Source organism: Mytilus galloprovincialis, chromosome 1 (assembly GCF_965363235.1).
Source record: "Mytilus galloprovincialis chromosome 1, xbMytGall1.hap1.1, whole genome shotgun sequence".
Lineage (NCBI taxonomy): Eukaryota > Metazoa > Mollusca > Bivalvia > Mytilida > Mytilidae > Mytilus > Mytilus galloprovincialis.
Genome location: NC_134838.1, coordinates 37,295,480 through 37,310,804, shown reverse-complemented (window position 1 = coordinate 37,310,804; position 15,325 = coordinate 37,295,480). Strand labels below are relative to the sequence as shown.

The following is a 15,325-nucleotide window of genomic DNA, read 5'->3' as shown; positions in this document are numbered from 1 at the left end:
ATTTCAAGAATTTTTCAAATTCTACTTATTCGTATGTGTATGGCTTTCTTTTTCCGTTGGACATATTCATTTTATGAAAAAAATGTTTTTTTTTGTAGTTATGACGTCATAATGCCGTGTTTTGACAACACTTCACGTGCATATTTGTTGGCTTTTCACAATTTTTTACTCATTTTCACTAACTTTTTTTACAAAAAAAGTACCAGCGCATTCTTGCCCCAACGAAATATTTTGTCGGAGCAATAATACCAACAAAAAGCATCTTATGTTGAATTATTTCAGTGGGGCAAAGCTGCCCTCATACTGAATTTTAATTAAAAACTTGCTCAAAACCGGCATCAAAGTTCCAAAATTTTTCGTCCGTTTTTCATATGTACCGTTATCGTGTGACAGAATATAAGTTCCCCCATAATATTTGTTCCAAAGAACTTTTAGCATATGTCAAAAGTTCTATTGGGAACTTTCCTTATATAATATTTTATCCAATGCTATAAGAAAATTTCCTTCACAAAGGATAAAATATTACATAAGGAAAGTTGACCATCAAAATTGTGCATTAGAAATTAGTTAGGACCAGAAGATGATCTTCAAGGAGCACCATAGAAAAACGATTTTTAGATCTTCCAGATATCTTAGCTTTATACAAAAAAATTCCAGTTTGGTTACTTTTAAAAAAAATGTATAGATTGAGATGTACTTTTTGATCAGTCATATTCCAGACAAACATTGACGATTTTTCATGCAGTGTAAGATTATTCTTTAAAAAAATCAAATAGCGGGAGATTAAGCCTGGTTTGTTTAGAAAAATTAGATATAGGAAAGCACAAAGAAAATAGTAACGAACAGAGCACACTTTTACAGTCATGCATGTCTACGGGACGTATCTTAATTTTCTAAAAAAAAAAAGTCATCGAAAACTTAATTTATGTCATCCAACATAACAAAAATCTGCTATATTCGACGTCAAAATTAATTTTTATTTTACTCTTCACCAGAATACATTCTGAAGATGTGCAGAAGAGACCAATAAAACACGCCCCAGACGAAAACTTCAGTTTCCATTTTGCACTATTAACGTCTGTTTGGTTAAACAAAAATAATTTAGACCATGACATAATCAACAATGATAAAATGGCCATATCATTGATATAAACAATTAGTTTGAATAAGAAGTAAAGAAATGAAAAAAAAAAAAAAAAAAAATTGTTCCTAATGTTGATGAATCAAAATGATCAATATGAGTTATTTACTTCAAATAGTTGCTGTGTCAATGTGGTTCAAATCGCCTTCAAGCTGCGCAATGGGCATGATGGTGTGCGTTTGAGTCTCATCAAATCCAATTGTTTTTTCATCATTTCGTAATTTTTTACATTTGTCGTTTAAAATCACATTATCATGATATTGTAAAGACACCTTAACAACAAAAAATAAAAAATGTGCTAACAATATTTAAGTTTTATTAAGGTTGAGCCATTAATTGTTGAAATGTATAGTTTATGAAATTGCGATCTTTATTCATATATTATATGTATACTAGTACGTAATATGTCCCACCTTCTTGTGTTTTTATCAGCCGAGTACATTAAAGTACACAAAAACTCATTTTTGGTTATTCAAGTTAAAAGAAAAATAAATAAGGCCGTTAGTTTTCTTGTTTGAATTGTTTTACATTGTCATATCGGGGCCTTTTATAGCTAACTATGCGGTATGAGAGTTGCTCATTGTTGAAGGCCATTTAGTGACCTATAGTTGTTAATGTCTGTGTTACTTTGGTCTCTTGTGGACAGTCGTCTCAACGGCAATCATGCCACATCTTCTTTTTTATACAAACGATAACTGTAGATTTTCTCTGGTGAAAAATTTCTATAATTCGGTCATACATAGAACGAATGTTAACTTGTTGTTACCATAGCAACTATTTTACTGAAATTAAATAGTTAAACTTTATATCAATTTTGTTCTTCATTGTATTAATAAAATTGGTCACTAGTAATAATGTATTCACGTTGATTATTTGAGGTGTAATTTATTGTAAAATGTACACAATACATAAAAAAGGATAAAATACGTAAAAATCTGATATTTAAGCTTAGGCGGCCTACCATTTTTACGACGTCATAACAAGAAAACCGAAAGAGATAACTATAAAATTTTTGGTGTTTTATAAGCTCCATATCATAGCGATCAATTGAAGGAAATATCAATAGATTCTGAAGTGGGGCCAATTTTGCCCCTTATAGCCCCTTCGCCTTTGTAAATATGTACTTCTCACTTTTCAACTAAATAGACTTATTTAGTTTACGAATGAAACTGAAATCAGGCACATAATGTAGTTTGTAGTTTGTATTGTATTCCATTTCTATATTTAGTAGACAACAAAGAGAAAATAAAATGAAAATCTGTCAGAACTACACTTGAAAGTCAATGTATGCATCAAAAAATGTCAAAACAGACAGAAATAAACCCCCAAAATTATTTTATTATCTTAATGAAATTTATGTGTACATAATGCATAAAACTTCAGGATTCTATTTCATGTATCTAGCAGGCATTTATCTTAAATATTACTTTGAGTAATCTCAACTGTAACAGTCAACACCATTTTACAAAATTTTGATACTTATTTAAATGTTGAAGTATATTTCCAAAAGCTGCTATTACATCATTTAATATAGCTCAACTTTTAACTGCATCCAATTTATTTAATAGAAACGATGCCTGTCTCTTGTCCATCAGAGATTGTACAAAGTCTTTATAAAGATATAAGACCACAAGTATCTGGTGGTAACTGGACTGTGTGGATACACTGTGGACCAGACAGTAACGGAGGGACCAAGGATGAGGTCCATATGATTGTATATGGACTCAACGGACAGTCCAAACCTATTCAACTAAATGATAAAATGGAATTCAATCAAAGATCAATAGTCAAAACTGATGTATGTTAAGTATTGCTTATCGCTTATAATGTGTTGGATTTTACCATGTTCTTTAAAATATTGTGTTAACTGAAAACATGCTGATTTGAAATTATCTTTTACCCAATGCTCTTCAACTTCTTACTATATTTGGCCTTTTTAACATTTTTTTATTTGAGTGTCACTGATGAGTATTTTGTAGACGAAAGGCGCGTCTAGCGCTTATATAAAATTTCAATCCTGGTATATATGATGAGTTTATTTATAATAGACAGATAACAGAGGAAATTATTATTTGATAAAGTTTTCACTTTTTGTACTAATTTTAAAGAACTACCTAATGATAAGATGGCTGTTCACAAATGAGCATTTACCTACTCTCATGTGCCTAGGAAATTACATCATTAAAGGTTTAGAAATAAGATCCAGATGTAAACAAAATATATGAAATAATATAATATTTTATTGTTATAAGATTTAATATAATAGTTATATAAAACACATGTTGTGTTAGGCTCTGATCCTGTCCATAACGTTATAGTATGGTATTTGTTTTCTGTTTTGCTTTTTCCAATCATATCTATACTATTAAACGAGAAGACCTCATTTTGGGTGTCGCTTCTCCTCCTTCCACAATAAATTAATCATCATGCCTCTGTGTCCTATAGGTAACATGTATAGTCGCATTTGTCATCCATTCTTATGATCATTCAGTTGGGGTTATTTTGGGATAAAAACAAAAAAGAATGCGTCCGGATATTTTCCCGTCATTGGACAAAACTTTAAGTCAGATTAGACTTCCGGTTTGTGTTTTTCTGTACTTTGAACATACAAAGACTATGAATAAAGTATACAAATTTGCTTTCTGCTGTCATTTTGAGTTCTAGCATGTATCATCCTTGCTTAACGTGTTTCAGTTTGGGTTATTGTGGGAGGAAAACGAAAATGAATAATATTTGCTATTTACAATCAATTAGTTTACAGTGGCGGATCCAGAACTTTTCATCATGAAGGGAGGGGGCACTGACTGACCTAAAAGGGGGGGCGCATTCCTCTCATGCTTCAGTGATTCCCCATATAATCAACAAATTTTTTCAACGAAAACGGGGGCAGGGCCTCCAGGCCCCCAATGGGATCCGCCTGTGGTTTATAATCTACGGCGGTCACTGCGGATATATTTCTGTACATACTTACCTACAACTGTATTTGTTATAATTTACTATAAATTCCTTTTCTGTACCTTGAACATACAAAGACTATGAATAAAGTATATAAATTTGCTTTCTGCTATCATTTTGAGTTCTAGCATTTATCATACTTGCTTAACATGTTTCAGTTTGGGTTATTTTGGGAGGAAAACGAAAATGAATAATATTTACTATTTACTATCAATTAGTTTACAGTGGCCGATTCAGAACTTTTCATAAGGGAGGGGGCACTGACTGACCTAAAAGGGGGGTGGGTGTTCCTCTCATGCTTCAGTGATTCCCCATATAATCAACAAAATTTTTTCAACGCCCCCTCCCCCTGGGATCCGCCTCTGGTTTACTATCAACGGCGGTCACCGTCTGATACCTCTCCTTAAATTCTCTGTATAGTAATTAAAGTATATATGCATGTTCATAGAGTACAGATAAACAGAAGGTATAAAAATCGGTATTTGGAAAATAGGGGGAGGGCAAAAAAATGTGTCAAGTCCCTAAGTACCTTTGACTTTTGATACCTCTTCTAAAATTCTCTGTATTGTAATTAAATTATATATGCATGTTCATAGATTACAGAAAAACAGAAGGTATAAAAATCGGTATTTGGAAAATAGGGGGAGGGCAAAAAATGTGCCCAGTCCCTAAGTACCTTTGACTTTTGATATCTCTCCTGAAATTCTCCAGTCAGTATATTTTTTTTACAGTTTACTTACACTCTATTTCCCCGCAATTTCGCGGGTGTGTTCTAGTTGTGTTGTAAAATGATGCCCTTTATTGGTTCTTGATTAGATTAATAAAATTCTTATCTTATCTTATCTTATCTTATCTTATCTTATAATCAGTTTACACTATATCAGAATAATGAATCAACCATGCCTTTTATTTCTTTTTGACTTGTTAAGATTTTGGCTTTCCTCTCTTGTTCTTATTTATACAATAGTTTATCATTATTTTGTTTGCATTCATCAATTATTTATCAGTTTGCTATTTCTATTTATAAGTAAAACTTTAAATTAGTGATACATTTTACTTTAAATTGATACCTTAGATAAATATGGGATAGTACTATTTGATATGCTTTTAAGGATGAACACTATATTGTGAAATTTGTATTTTCAGATTACTATAGGGGACATAGGTGCAATATTTAAAGTGAGATTATATTTTGGTGGCGACTACACTGGATCTCCATGGTTCCTTTCAAGTGTAAGTTCCTTTCTCGTCTTAATTTAAAGATATGAATTCTATAAATATTTATGACATAGATCCCTTAAGCTTCGTATACTGATAAGTTAAACTGTAAATTCAGAAATTATTGCATGCATTTGTAATAATGATGTATGTAACAAATCCAGGTTGTGAAATCTTTTTAATTGCAATGCACACACATTATTTACATTAACCTTCCAAAATTTTTGAATTTCTTACTTTTGTTTTCAGATTTTTTATTAAAATAAATCGAGGTTAAGTTTTTGATTTGTTGAATATTCAAGGTCACCTTTAAAATGATTTTTTTGGTAACTTGTTTTTAAAATATAGTTAATGGTTTGGATGTTACATATGATTGTAGTTGAAAATGAAGGACCATGACACATTACAAGAAGTTATTATGAGAGTTAATAAAGAGTTAGTTGGAACTGAAGAAAATCCTGATGGGAGTTTAGAATTACCAGTAACTAGACCAGATTTATCACCATTAGAAGGTAGGCAATTAGTAGAAAGACCAAGTTAAAACTATATGAAAACCATTTTCTGGTTCCATGACACTTATAGGGTCTGTTTAAAAACCAGTCAATGAAAACTGTTTACCTGCATTTACATATAAAGTTATATATATACATTTTGTATATACAAATACAAGGACAGTTTGTATGAGTGTCAATGAGACATCTATCCGTTACGATCAAACGAAGTAGATGTAAGCATAGGCAATTGTGCAAAATTCAACAATGAGAAAAACTCATACTGCATAGTCAGCTATAAAAGGCAGGACATGGAAAATATGAAACCACTTAATTGAGAAAACTAAGGGCCTGACTTATAAAAAATCAATTTATAAAAAACAAATATGACAGATGAACCAACAACAACTACTTAACCTTAGGCGCCTTATTTGAGACAGGCAAATTTAGAAAGTGGCTGGATTAAGCATGTTTGAAGGATTTAACCCTTTCAGGTCAAAGTGGATGTTAGCAATTATAGGCAACTAATGCATATTTAAAGGCCTTATAAGTTTTTAGCCAATAAAGGCAATCACCTATTCCTATGTAATAGATTCATGAATTTTAAGGTTAACCCCTATACAAATTCCTTTTAAGTGATCTGATGTTCATATTTGTATCTATTCTAAAATTTGTGTTTATATTTTATGAATTATAGAAGATGAATTTACCTTGTATGTTGCCACTGGTAACCAGGATATGGCAGATACAGAGGCTGATGTTTTCTGTTGTCTCATTGGTCAATTTGGAGATACAGGCAGACGTATGCTGTCAAAGTCAAACTCACCAATTCCATTCAAACAGGGACAGGTAAAAACTTAAACTTTTCAATAATATTAATGTTGTAGTATATAAATAATTTGATATGACTAGATTTCATTGAAAAATATACATTACAACAATTTCACATTGGAAACCATTAACTAAAATCCCAATTATTTAAGTCTGAGAGATGATATTGCATAAAGATGTTAAAACCAAAAAGATCTGTAATTTCAGAGAAATCTTTAGTGCTAAAATTATTTATTTTTTGTCAGTTACATATACGTAATAATGATAGATAATTACCCAGAAAATAAATTTTAGCTCTGCCATCTGTAAATATAGCCTTGTCAAATTAAAAATCTTTTCTTCAGAGCATTAGCTGTCTATTGATTATATTGGGATATACTGGGCACAACAGCACATGTATTCTCATTCTATTTATACAGACTTCTTGTTTATTTCCAGACATGCTAATGATTTTATTATGGGTTTTTTGTTCACTCACTTCTTTCTGTATTTTATTACAATACATGTACATGTTTTGACAGCAATCAATTACAAGATATTTGTAACCAACCTTCACATAATAGTATGGTTATATGAAATGAAAACATGTGCACTGTAATACTTGATAAACTTTTATTCAAAGAATCATCTTAAACTGTTACTGCCTGATTGTCATTATGATGACCTCTAAAATTCCTTTGGTATAAAAAGGGGTACAGATTTTATTTGTCTAGACAAGTTAGCAATGTTAAATGATTTTTTTTTGAGCTATTTACCTTTATCATATGTCACAGGTTGATGAATTTGTAATTAAAAGTTTGGATCTTGGGAAAGTGGAGAAAGTTGTTATTGGTCATAATGAGAAAGGACGAGGAAGGGGATGGTTTTGTGAACGTGTACAAATCAAATCCAAACTTCATCCTGTTATGAAGATATTTCCATGTAACAGGTAATAAATACTCTTATCACAAAATAAGAATGGCCTTGCAAGCTTTTCTGTGTAGTCGAAATATCTTAGTCTGTACAGAGATCTGTATGAATCATCTTACATTTTGCATTTTTATTCCTAACTTTTTGGAACCATTGACTAACTATAGAAACTAATCAAACTTAATCCCAGTATGAATTTGTTATACAACATCAAGTTGTTAATTAATGGGATTTTCCTTAGGCTGTGGTTGGTTTTCAGTTGTTCAAATGGGCATGATTATCTTTTCTGCATTTCGCCTTTAACAAATAATCTGTTACTGTTACCACTTGCAAAACACTGACTACTGTATGTTATTAAAATGAAAAAAATGCAAAACCAAACAAAGAAAAAATATACATGCATGCATAAAACAACACCATTTAATGTTATTGACTGTAAAAATTGTGAAATGACTGTATGATTGTTCTTTATTATTTTAGATGGATGGACACAGGTTGTGAAGACAGGAAGTTGATGAGAGAATTGCCATATATTGGAGATATGCCAGTAGTGGCTCCACCTTCAGGGACATCAAGTAAGGCTATGGAATAATAATTGCAGTTATGAATATTCTATTGATTGCTTTGATTTAAGGTGGTACCTAGCACTACAGGGAAATAAGTCAGCTCAACGTTTTAATTACATTGTGTTGTAAAAGGAATATTAAGCTTCTCAATGATCAAAATTGGTGTTTGTCAAACTGCTATATAACCAGTGTATTTTTTCTGACAAAACGGTTGGTTTAAAATTTTTGAAATTTTTATATTTTTGTTAGAGGGTCAAAGTAAATACTTTGACAAAATTTTATGAAAATTAAACGAGCCAAATTAATTTTAGTGAAAGTGTTGGGTACCACCTTAATATAGAAGAATGATTTTATTTTTATTTGCTGAAATTTGTAAGAATACGACTTTGAGATATTTTTGTGACGTAAAATTCCATTATATCTGTCAGCTGATGAATTGTGTGCATTTATTTTTGTAAATGAATTTCATCATAGCTTATAGATTTTTTTTTTTTATCTTTCATATTGTTGAATTCTGTCCTTTTGATGAACAATCAAATTTAATTGATTGAATATCGATTAGTTAAAATGTAAATTACATATTAAACATTTGAAATTATCATTCCTTTAGAGGGTGTCTACACATGTACAGTGACAACTGCTGATAGAGAGAGATTACCTCCAAAAGGTTTAGATAGAAGTGAGAAATCTCGCTTGATATCACTAATGGTTTATGGTAGTCAATCTGTGGTTGGACCAATAGAGCTTGACAAAGCAGGAGCAGATCTATTTTTACCAGGTCATGTTGATGTGTTCAAGGTATTAAGTAATTCACATGTTAAAATTGAGAATTTCAAATGAAACTCAACATTCATAAATATTTGTATTATGTTTTCTGGTCTGTACCTCCGTCCGTCCATCCGTCCGTCTGGTTAAAGTTTTTGGTCGAGGTAGTTTTTGATGAAGCTGAAGTCCAATTAACTTGAAACTTAATACACATGTTCCCCATGATATGATCTTTCTAATTTTAATGTCAAATTATAGTTTTGACCCCAATTCCATGGTCCACTGAACATAGAAAATGATAGTGCAAAGTTCAGGTTAAAGTTTTTGGTCAAGGTAGTTTTTGATGAAGTTAAAGTTACATCAACTTGAAACTTAGTACACATGTTCCCTATGATATGATCTTTCTAATTTTAATTCCAAATTAAAGTTTTGACCCCAATTTCACGGTCCACTGAACATAGAAAATGATAGTGGGAGTGGGGCATCCGTGTACTATAGACACATTCTTGTTAAAGACTAACATCATTAAATGAAAGAATAATTTGTTATACAAGGATAAGAAGGATGAAAAAAATAAATAAGTTTAATCACAATTTTTTTTATTTGACATTTCTTTTTTGAGGAATTCAGGATGAGAACCCTTGAGTGCTATCCCTATCTTTAAATGAAATATGAGTGAAAAAGTTTATATTATGTTTCTAGGGATTATCTATTGATGTTGGTGAAATCAAGAAAATCCGAGTTTGTGCAGGATATGAAGAGGATCCTGAATCTGTTTGGACAACTGAAAAAGTAGGTATAAAATATGTGTCAGGTCATTCATAATTAACAAGTCGTTGTTTTGTATTTATTGAATATGTGAAAGAAAGTTGATAGTGGAGAAAATACAGAAATAAAGATATAATACTGTTTTAAAGTCATATGAAACCTCAAATTAAAAAAAATGATGCATATGTTTTTTAATAACTAAATGGATAGTATTCATTATACAACTTATGTACATATACTTTTTTCTGAGGAAAATTCTTTAATTTGTCCACATTTAGAAGAAGTTTACTTATTTTTAATTGCTTGCTTCCAGGAACCAATTCGCCGAAATATTTTCCGTATGCATAGTGACCTGAGCGTAACCCTCCTCGTAAAAATCTGGTGATTGCAATACGCATGGATCTGTCATTTAAATAAACAATTATCTGATTGTACATGTTAAACACATGCTCAATACCCATGTTTTTGTTATTTGTTTACTATAAGGTGACAATCGGTAAACTTCGGCTTCAAAACACGGCATTCAATGAGCAGCCATATTTGTTAAATCACAAAAGACAGAGAGAAAAAAAAATTGACGATTATACCATATATTTGCGTAAAAAATGATAAAATCATGTTCAGAGGACTAAGTTGATGATATATACATGCATTGGTTCAAGAATTGGATAAACATTATTTTTCACCACTCACTCGTTTCATATGACTTGAAAATAAAATTGCAATTTCATTCATTTTTGAAAATATTTTAATTTATGTCCATGTTTTTTTTCAGATTGAGTTAGAAGATGATGATACTAAAGATATTTTCACCTTTGACTTTTCACATTGGGTTGGAGAGGTCAAAGGTGATTGTAGGAAAGAATTACCAGTTTTAAGATTAGGAAAAGGTCAAAAACAAAGTAAGTTTCATATTTACGTAATTTTCTTTTTACTACTTTACAAAGGATGAGTTTTTGGTCTTGCAAAGTTTAGCTGTCTGATTGGCACTTCCACAGAATCTTCTGAATTTGATAGTTTCAATTATAAACTAGTATAGGAGCTAGTCCATTTTTATCATCTGATAACACTAAGCATTATCAGATTTCACAAGCTACACAGAAAAACAACTTTGAATATGCTAGAGATAATTTAAATTATGTAATAATACTGGTACTGGTAGTAAGGAAAATTGGTGTTAAATTTATTATGATGAAGAAATCATGTCTCATGAAAGTTTTTGTCCAATAATAAAATTCATGAGTATCAATTTTAGTTAAATTCATTTCCTATTTTTTGCATTGAGTAGAATGCACATTTCTTCTTCATTCATAACAGCTGGCTAATAAATGTATTGTATAATTTCAGTATATCCTTATCATGTGGAAGTTCACACAAGTGAAGAAGAAATGAATGCAGCCACCAATTCTCAAGTGTTTATAACTTTGTATGGAATGCTGGGAGATTCTGGCAGACGGCTTTTAAGTAAAAGTCGGAACAATAAAACAAAATTCCAAACAGGACAGGTTTGTTATGTTGTAACTCTTAATCTTTTCAAAAAACTTTAAATGTGTCTAACCTTCTATTTAATCATCAAAAATTGTTGTAAACATGTTTATAACACTACAATATGTGTAAATAGAAGAATTTTACTGGACTTTCTAATGAAAAAATGGAAAATTATTTTCATAAATGTAATAAATACAAACTTTTATTCTGACATCAGATCACAAAACAGCAGGGATTCCTAGTTCATATAATCAACTCATCGTACAGTTTAAAACACAGATCCCTGAAATTTCACAGAAAGATTGTCACATATGTTGAAGATGTGCACCTGCTATTATTGTTTGTGATAATTTGTTTCCTTTTTTCATACTGGAACTAAAGTAGTCTTTTTTTCAGCAAACTTTTCAAAACATTGTACCAGTTAAGAGTTTTCCACCAATCCTGCAATTTCCCGAAAACTTCACAGAAGGATTGCACATAAGTTGTGCACCTACTTTAGGTTTTAGTCTCATTTTTCTCAACTTAATTTAACAATTTTTCTTCACCTAAACTTAAAGTGAAACATAGTATATGTACCATTTTGGTGTAATCAATTTCTACAGATATCTACAGATTATCAAATCTTCACAAAATGATTGTGCATGTATTGCAGTTGAATACAAAGAACATCTATCTATATTACTATGATTTTATTTCATCTATGCTATTATAAATGTTATTATCTTTCTGTATATAGATAGATATATTTACTGTGCATGCTGTAGACCTTGGAGAATTAGAGAAAGTTGTAGTGACAAAAGGACCTGGGAATCCTTGGTTGTTAGAAAAAGTTGTTGTTAAAACCTCTGACTTTGCTCCACAAGAGAGTATATTCTCTCATAATGAGTAAGTAAATACTTTAGCTTCATTTAAAAAACATGTAGAAATTTTCCTTTCTGCCAAAATAATAATTCTTAATTAATTGATTAATTTTAATGTACTTTATCATTATTTTGATATAAATTTGTCGTGGAATTTGTGAGTAAAGATTAATCTCAATTTAAAATGTTTGACAAATAACACATTTTTATATGCTTGTATATAGATAGACTGACTAAACCAAAAATAAAAAATCATTGAAATTTATTTTTTCTCCAATCCATGAAATTTGTGTCAAGAATAATAAATGAACTTACAGTAAAAATGTTTAATTAATATTATTCTTGACAATCTTTAATGACTGGTATTTATAGATATGAGTTTTAGTGACCATTAATTATGCTTACAGGTGGATAGGGAAGAAATCTGATACACCAGCAGAAATAGAGGAGACTATAAGATTAACAGCTGTACAGAACAGTCATGTTGTTATACCAGCCTTGGGATCAGACAACTTACCTATATCTAGTAAGAACTAATTGTCGCATATTTCATGTAAACAGTTTATGCTTTGCAGAATATTTTCATATTTCATGTTAACAGTTGAAAACTTTTAGTTAACGTTTATATATACTCTTTACAAATAGAAAAGCACAAAACTATTTCTGTTATGTTTACTTTTCTGGCTTTTATTATAAGTTAAAATGATATTAAGGTCAGAATATGTTTCTTCTTACTCCTGAGGACAAAAATATCATCTCATTTGAATATAGTTTCTCTGTGTTAATATAAAATAATTTCTATTTGAATTGCATATTAACAAAAACTTAAATGTGATTGGTTAGTTGCAACTTTTTCCCTTGGTGAATACTCTTAATCAGAGATGGGTCCAATTACTTTCAATGTAATTGATTAAATTACAATTACTTTGTCATTTGTACGATTAAATTAAATTAATGATTACATCATTTCTGAAAGTATCTGATTAAATTAATGATTACATTGGCAAAGTAATCATGATTACATCTGATTACAATGAATTTAAAACAAAACATTTTGAATGATGTGAATGAATAAGCGTTCAATATAACTATAGCATTTTTGAGAAAGTATTTTATTTAGTTCAATTATAAAATGATAACTTCAAATTAAACTTCATTTATTTAAATAAACACCAAATTTTACTACATATACATGTATATATATACATAACACTTTATCACCAATGATCTCTGAATTATTTTGAATTAAATTTAATAACGATATTTCATAATCAAGAGTTTTTTTGTTTGTCTTCTGACCTCTTTTATAATTTATATGTATTCCAAGTTACAGTTTATGGAAGTTTAAATATGGATGAAATGAAGTTGCCAGTTAAAACTATGTTTTAATAGAAATGTTTAATCAAATTGTAAACAATATGTAAGTACTAAAAATCATTGCATTTTACATGTCCATTCCAAATACAAAAAAAAATTAAACAACACATTTGTCCAACTTTTAATTTAGTTTGTGCTAATTAGATAAATTTTCATGTCTGATTTATCTTTTATCATATATATTTCCCTACAGCTATACTCAATTGGTAATTGCAATAAAAACAAACCTTAATTAGTATCCTACCTGTCAATTCAACATTGACAAAAATCACAAAAATTAACAAAAGATTATAATTCAGGGTTAAAAAAAAGTATACAGTCATCAAATATTAATATGATTATTATAAAGCGATGAATATACATGTATGTACAATATCTTTTACCAAAAAGGTATATAATTGTATTATATGTCTCTGCTTAGGCTAATGATGACTTTTCAATACTGTAACTTTATTTTTTACTGAAGTAGACATGCTTGAAGTAACCAAACTGTTTTAGTATGTTTAAAATTTATCATATATGAATAACAAAGAGGTTCATTTAATGACCAAAAACACAATTTTTAGATTTTTTTCATTGTAATCAGAATGTAATCAAAAAGTAATCATGATTACAGGGTATTTTGAAAAGTAATTGATTAAATTAAATTACATGTAATCAGATTTTTGGCTGATTAATGATTACACTGATTACTTGAACAATAGTAATCAATTACAGCTGATTAACGATTACAATTACAATTACCCCAAGTCTGCTCTTAATCCATTTTGCCAAAAAAAAATTGAAACCTATGTAAACACTATGTCAATGTCAATGTAATATACATCTGTGCAATACACATGTTCTGATTTATTTGGTGCCAGGAAAGTTCAATTTAAAAGAAAAAATAACACATATTTGAGTTGAGTAGTTTTATTAAGTTAGTGAGTCAATCAACCACTTTACAGATTAATAGCCTCTTCTAAAAATGTGTTTAATTCTATATAATGTCAACTTTTATCCTTAAAGAAGGAAGATGGAAGCTGACTGCAGAGACTGGTGGTAATAAAGGAGAAGAGAACTTTGGAGATATTGTCATGATACTATGTGGAGAAGATGAAGAAACACAACCTGTCAAAATAGTCACAACAAAGGAGAAGCCATTCCAGATTGGCCAGACAGATGTATTTGATGTAAGAACTATTTAGAAATGCCATAGAAGAAATGCATTTTTTTATTTGCATTTTTTTATTTTTTTTTTCCAAGGTTAGCAATGGGTCTTGCAAGTAAGATTTGATATTTGTGTTATGCTGAATTTGCTGTGTTGTATAGACATTAACTGTAAATGGTTTCTTGGTTAGATAAAATAATATACATTGACTCCATTGGTTTAGGAAATCACTGTGAGAAAGAAATTGAGAATATCATTTTTATACTCTTTTCAGGCAAAGTTTTCTGAAGTTATAGAAGAGTTATATAAGATCAGACTTGGATTCAAAGATAATACAAGCAATAAAGGATGGCTCATCAAAAAGGTAATGTATTAGAGCCAATGAATCCCTGATTATGCTATTGGCTGTGCAATGTTTCTAGTCTGTGTACAAAAAACTAAACCTTTTATGGGAGACATTTTTATTGTGAAAAAAATATACGGACTTAGGTTATCTGAGGTTACCATGTTTAATGGTCTACGCAATGTTTTCAATTAAATGTGACCTTGATAGATCAACAAAAAAGCTGGTAAGTTTTACTTTCATAAATCATGCCTGGAAAAGTAAAATAAACATATTCCATGTATTCCAATGGTGAGGTGGTAGATGTAACTGAAAAATTTCAAGAATACTGTAAAACAAACATTGGTGTTAGTGAGAACCATTTTACAGAGTTTAAAATAAAAAATTGTTTAAAGCGACTATATTATCTAGAGAATTTGTGTGTTTTTTTTTATGGAGGTACACAAATCAGGAAAAGATTTTA

At 30.0% G+C, this 15,325-nt stretch overlaps 1 protein-coding gene across 5 annotated transcripts in view; it reads left to right on the top strand.

The window, feature by feature from the left end:
• The window catches only part of LOC143073348 (uncharacterized), a 79,067-nt gene that overhangs the window by 45,201 nt on the left and 18,541 nt on the right, over nt 1-15,325 (top strand). For all 5 annotated transcript variants that reach the window (XM_076248842.1, XM_076248816.1, XM_076248851.1 and 2 more), the window contains 14 exons: nt 2,710-2,939; nt 5,243-5,329; nt 5,694-5,826; nt 6,503-6,654; nt 7,410-7,564; nt 8,026-8,120; nt 8,722-8,909; nt 9,579-9,668; nt 10,420-10,546; nt 10,992-11,149; nt 11,869-12,017; nt 12,400-12,518; nt 14,378-14,541; nt 14,794-14,883. In XM_076248842.1, coding sequence (XP_076104957.1) covers nt 2,710-2,939; nt 5,243-5,329; nt 5,694-5,826; nt 6,503-6,654; nt 7,410-7,564; nt 8,026-8,120; nt 8,722-8,909; nt 9,579-9,668; nt 10,420-10,546; nt 10,992-11,149; nt 11,869-12,017; nt 12,400-12,518; nt 14,378-14,541; nt 14,794-14,883 — 1,937 coding nt within the window. The remainder of the gene's footprint in view (nt 1-2,709; nt 2,940-5,242; nt 5,330-5,693; nt 5,827-6,502; nt 6,655-7,409; nt 7,565-8,025; nt 8,121-8,721; nt 8,910-9,578; nt 9,669-10,419; nt 10,547-10,991; nt 11,150-11,868; nt 12,018-12,399; nt 12,519-14,377; nt 14,542-14,793; nt 14,884-15,325) is intronic.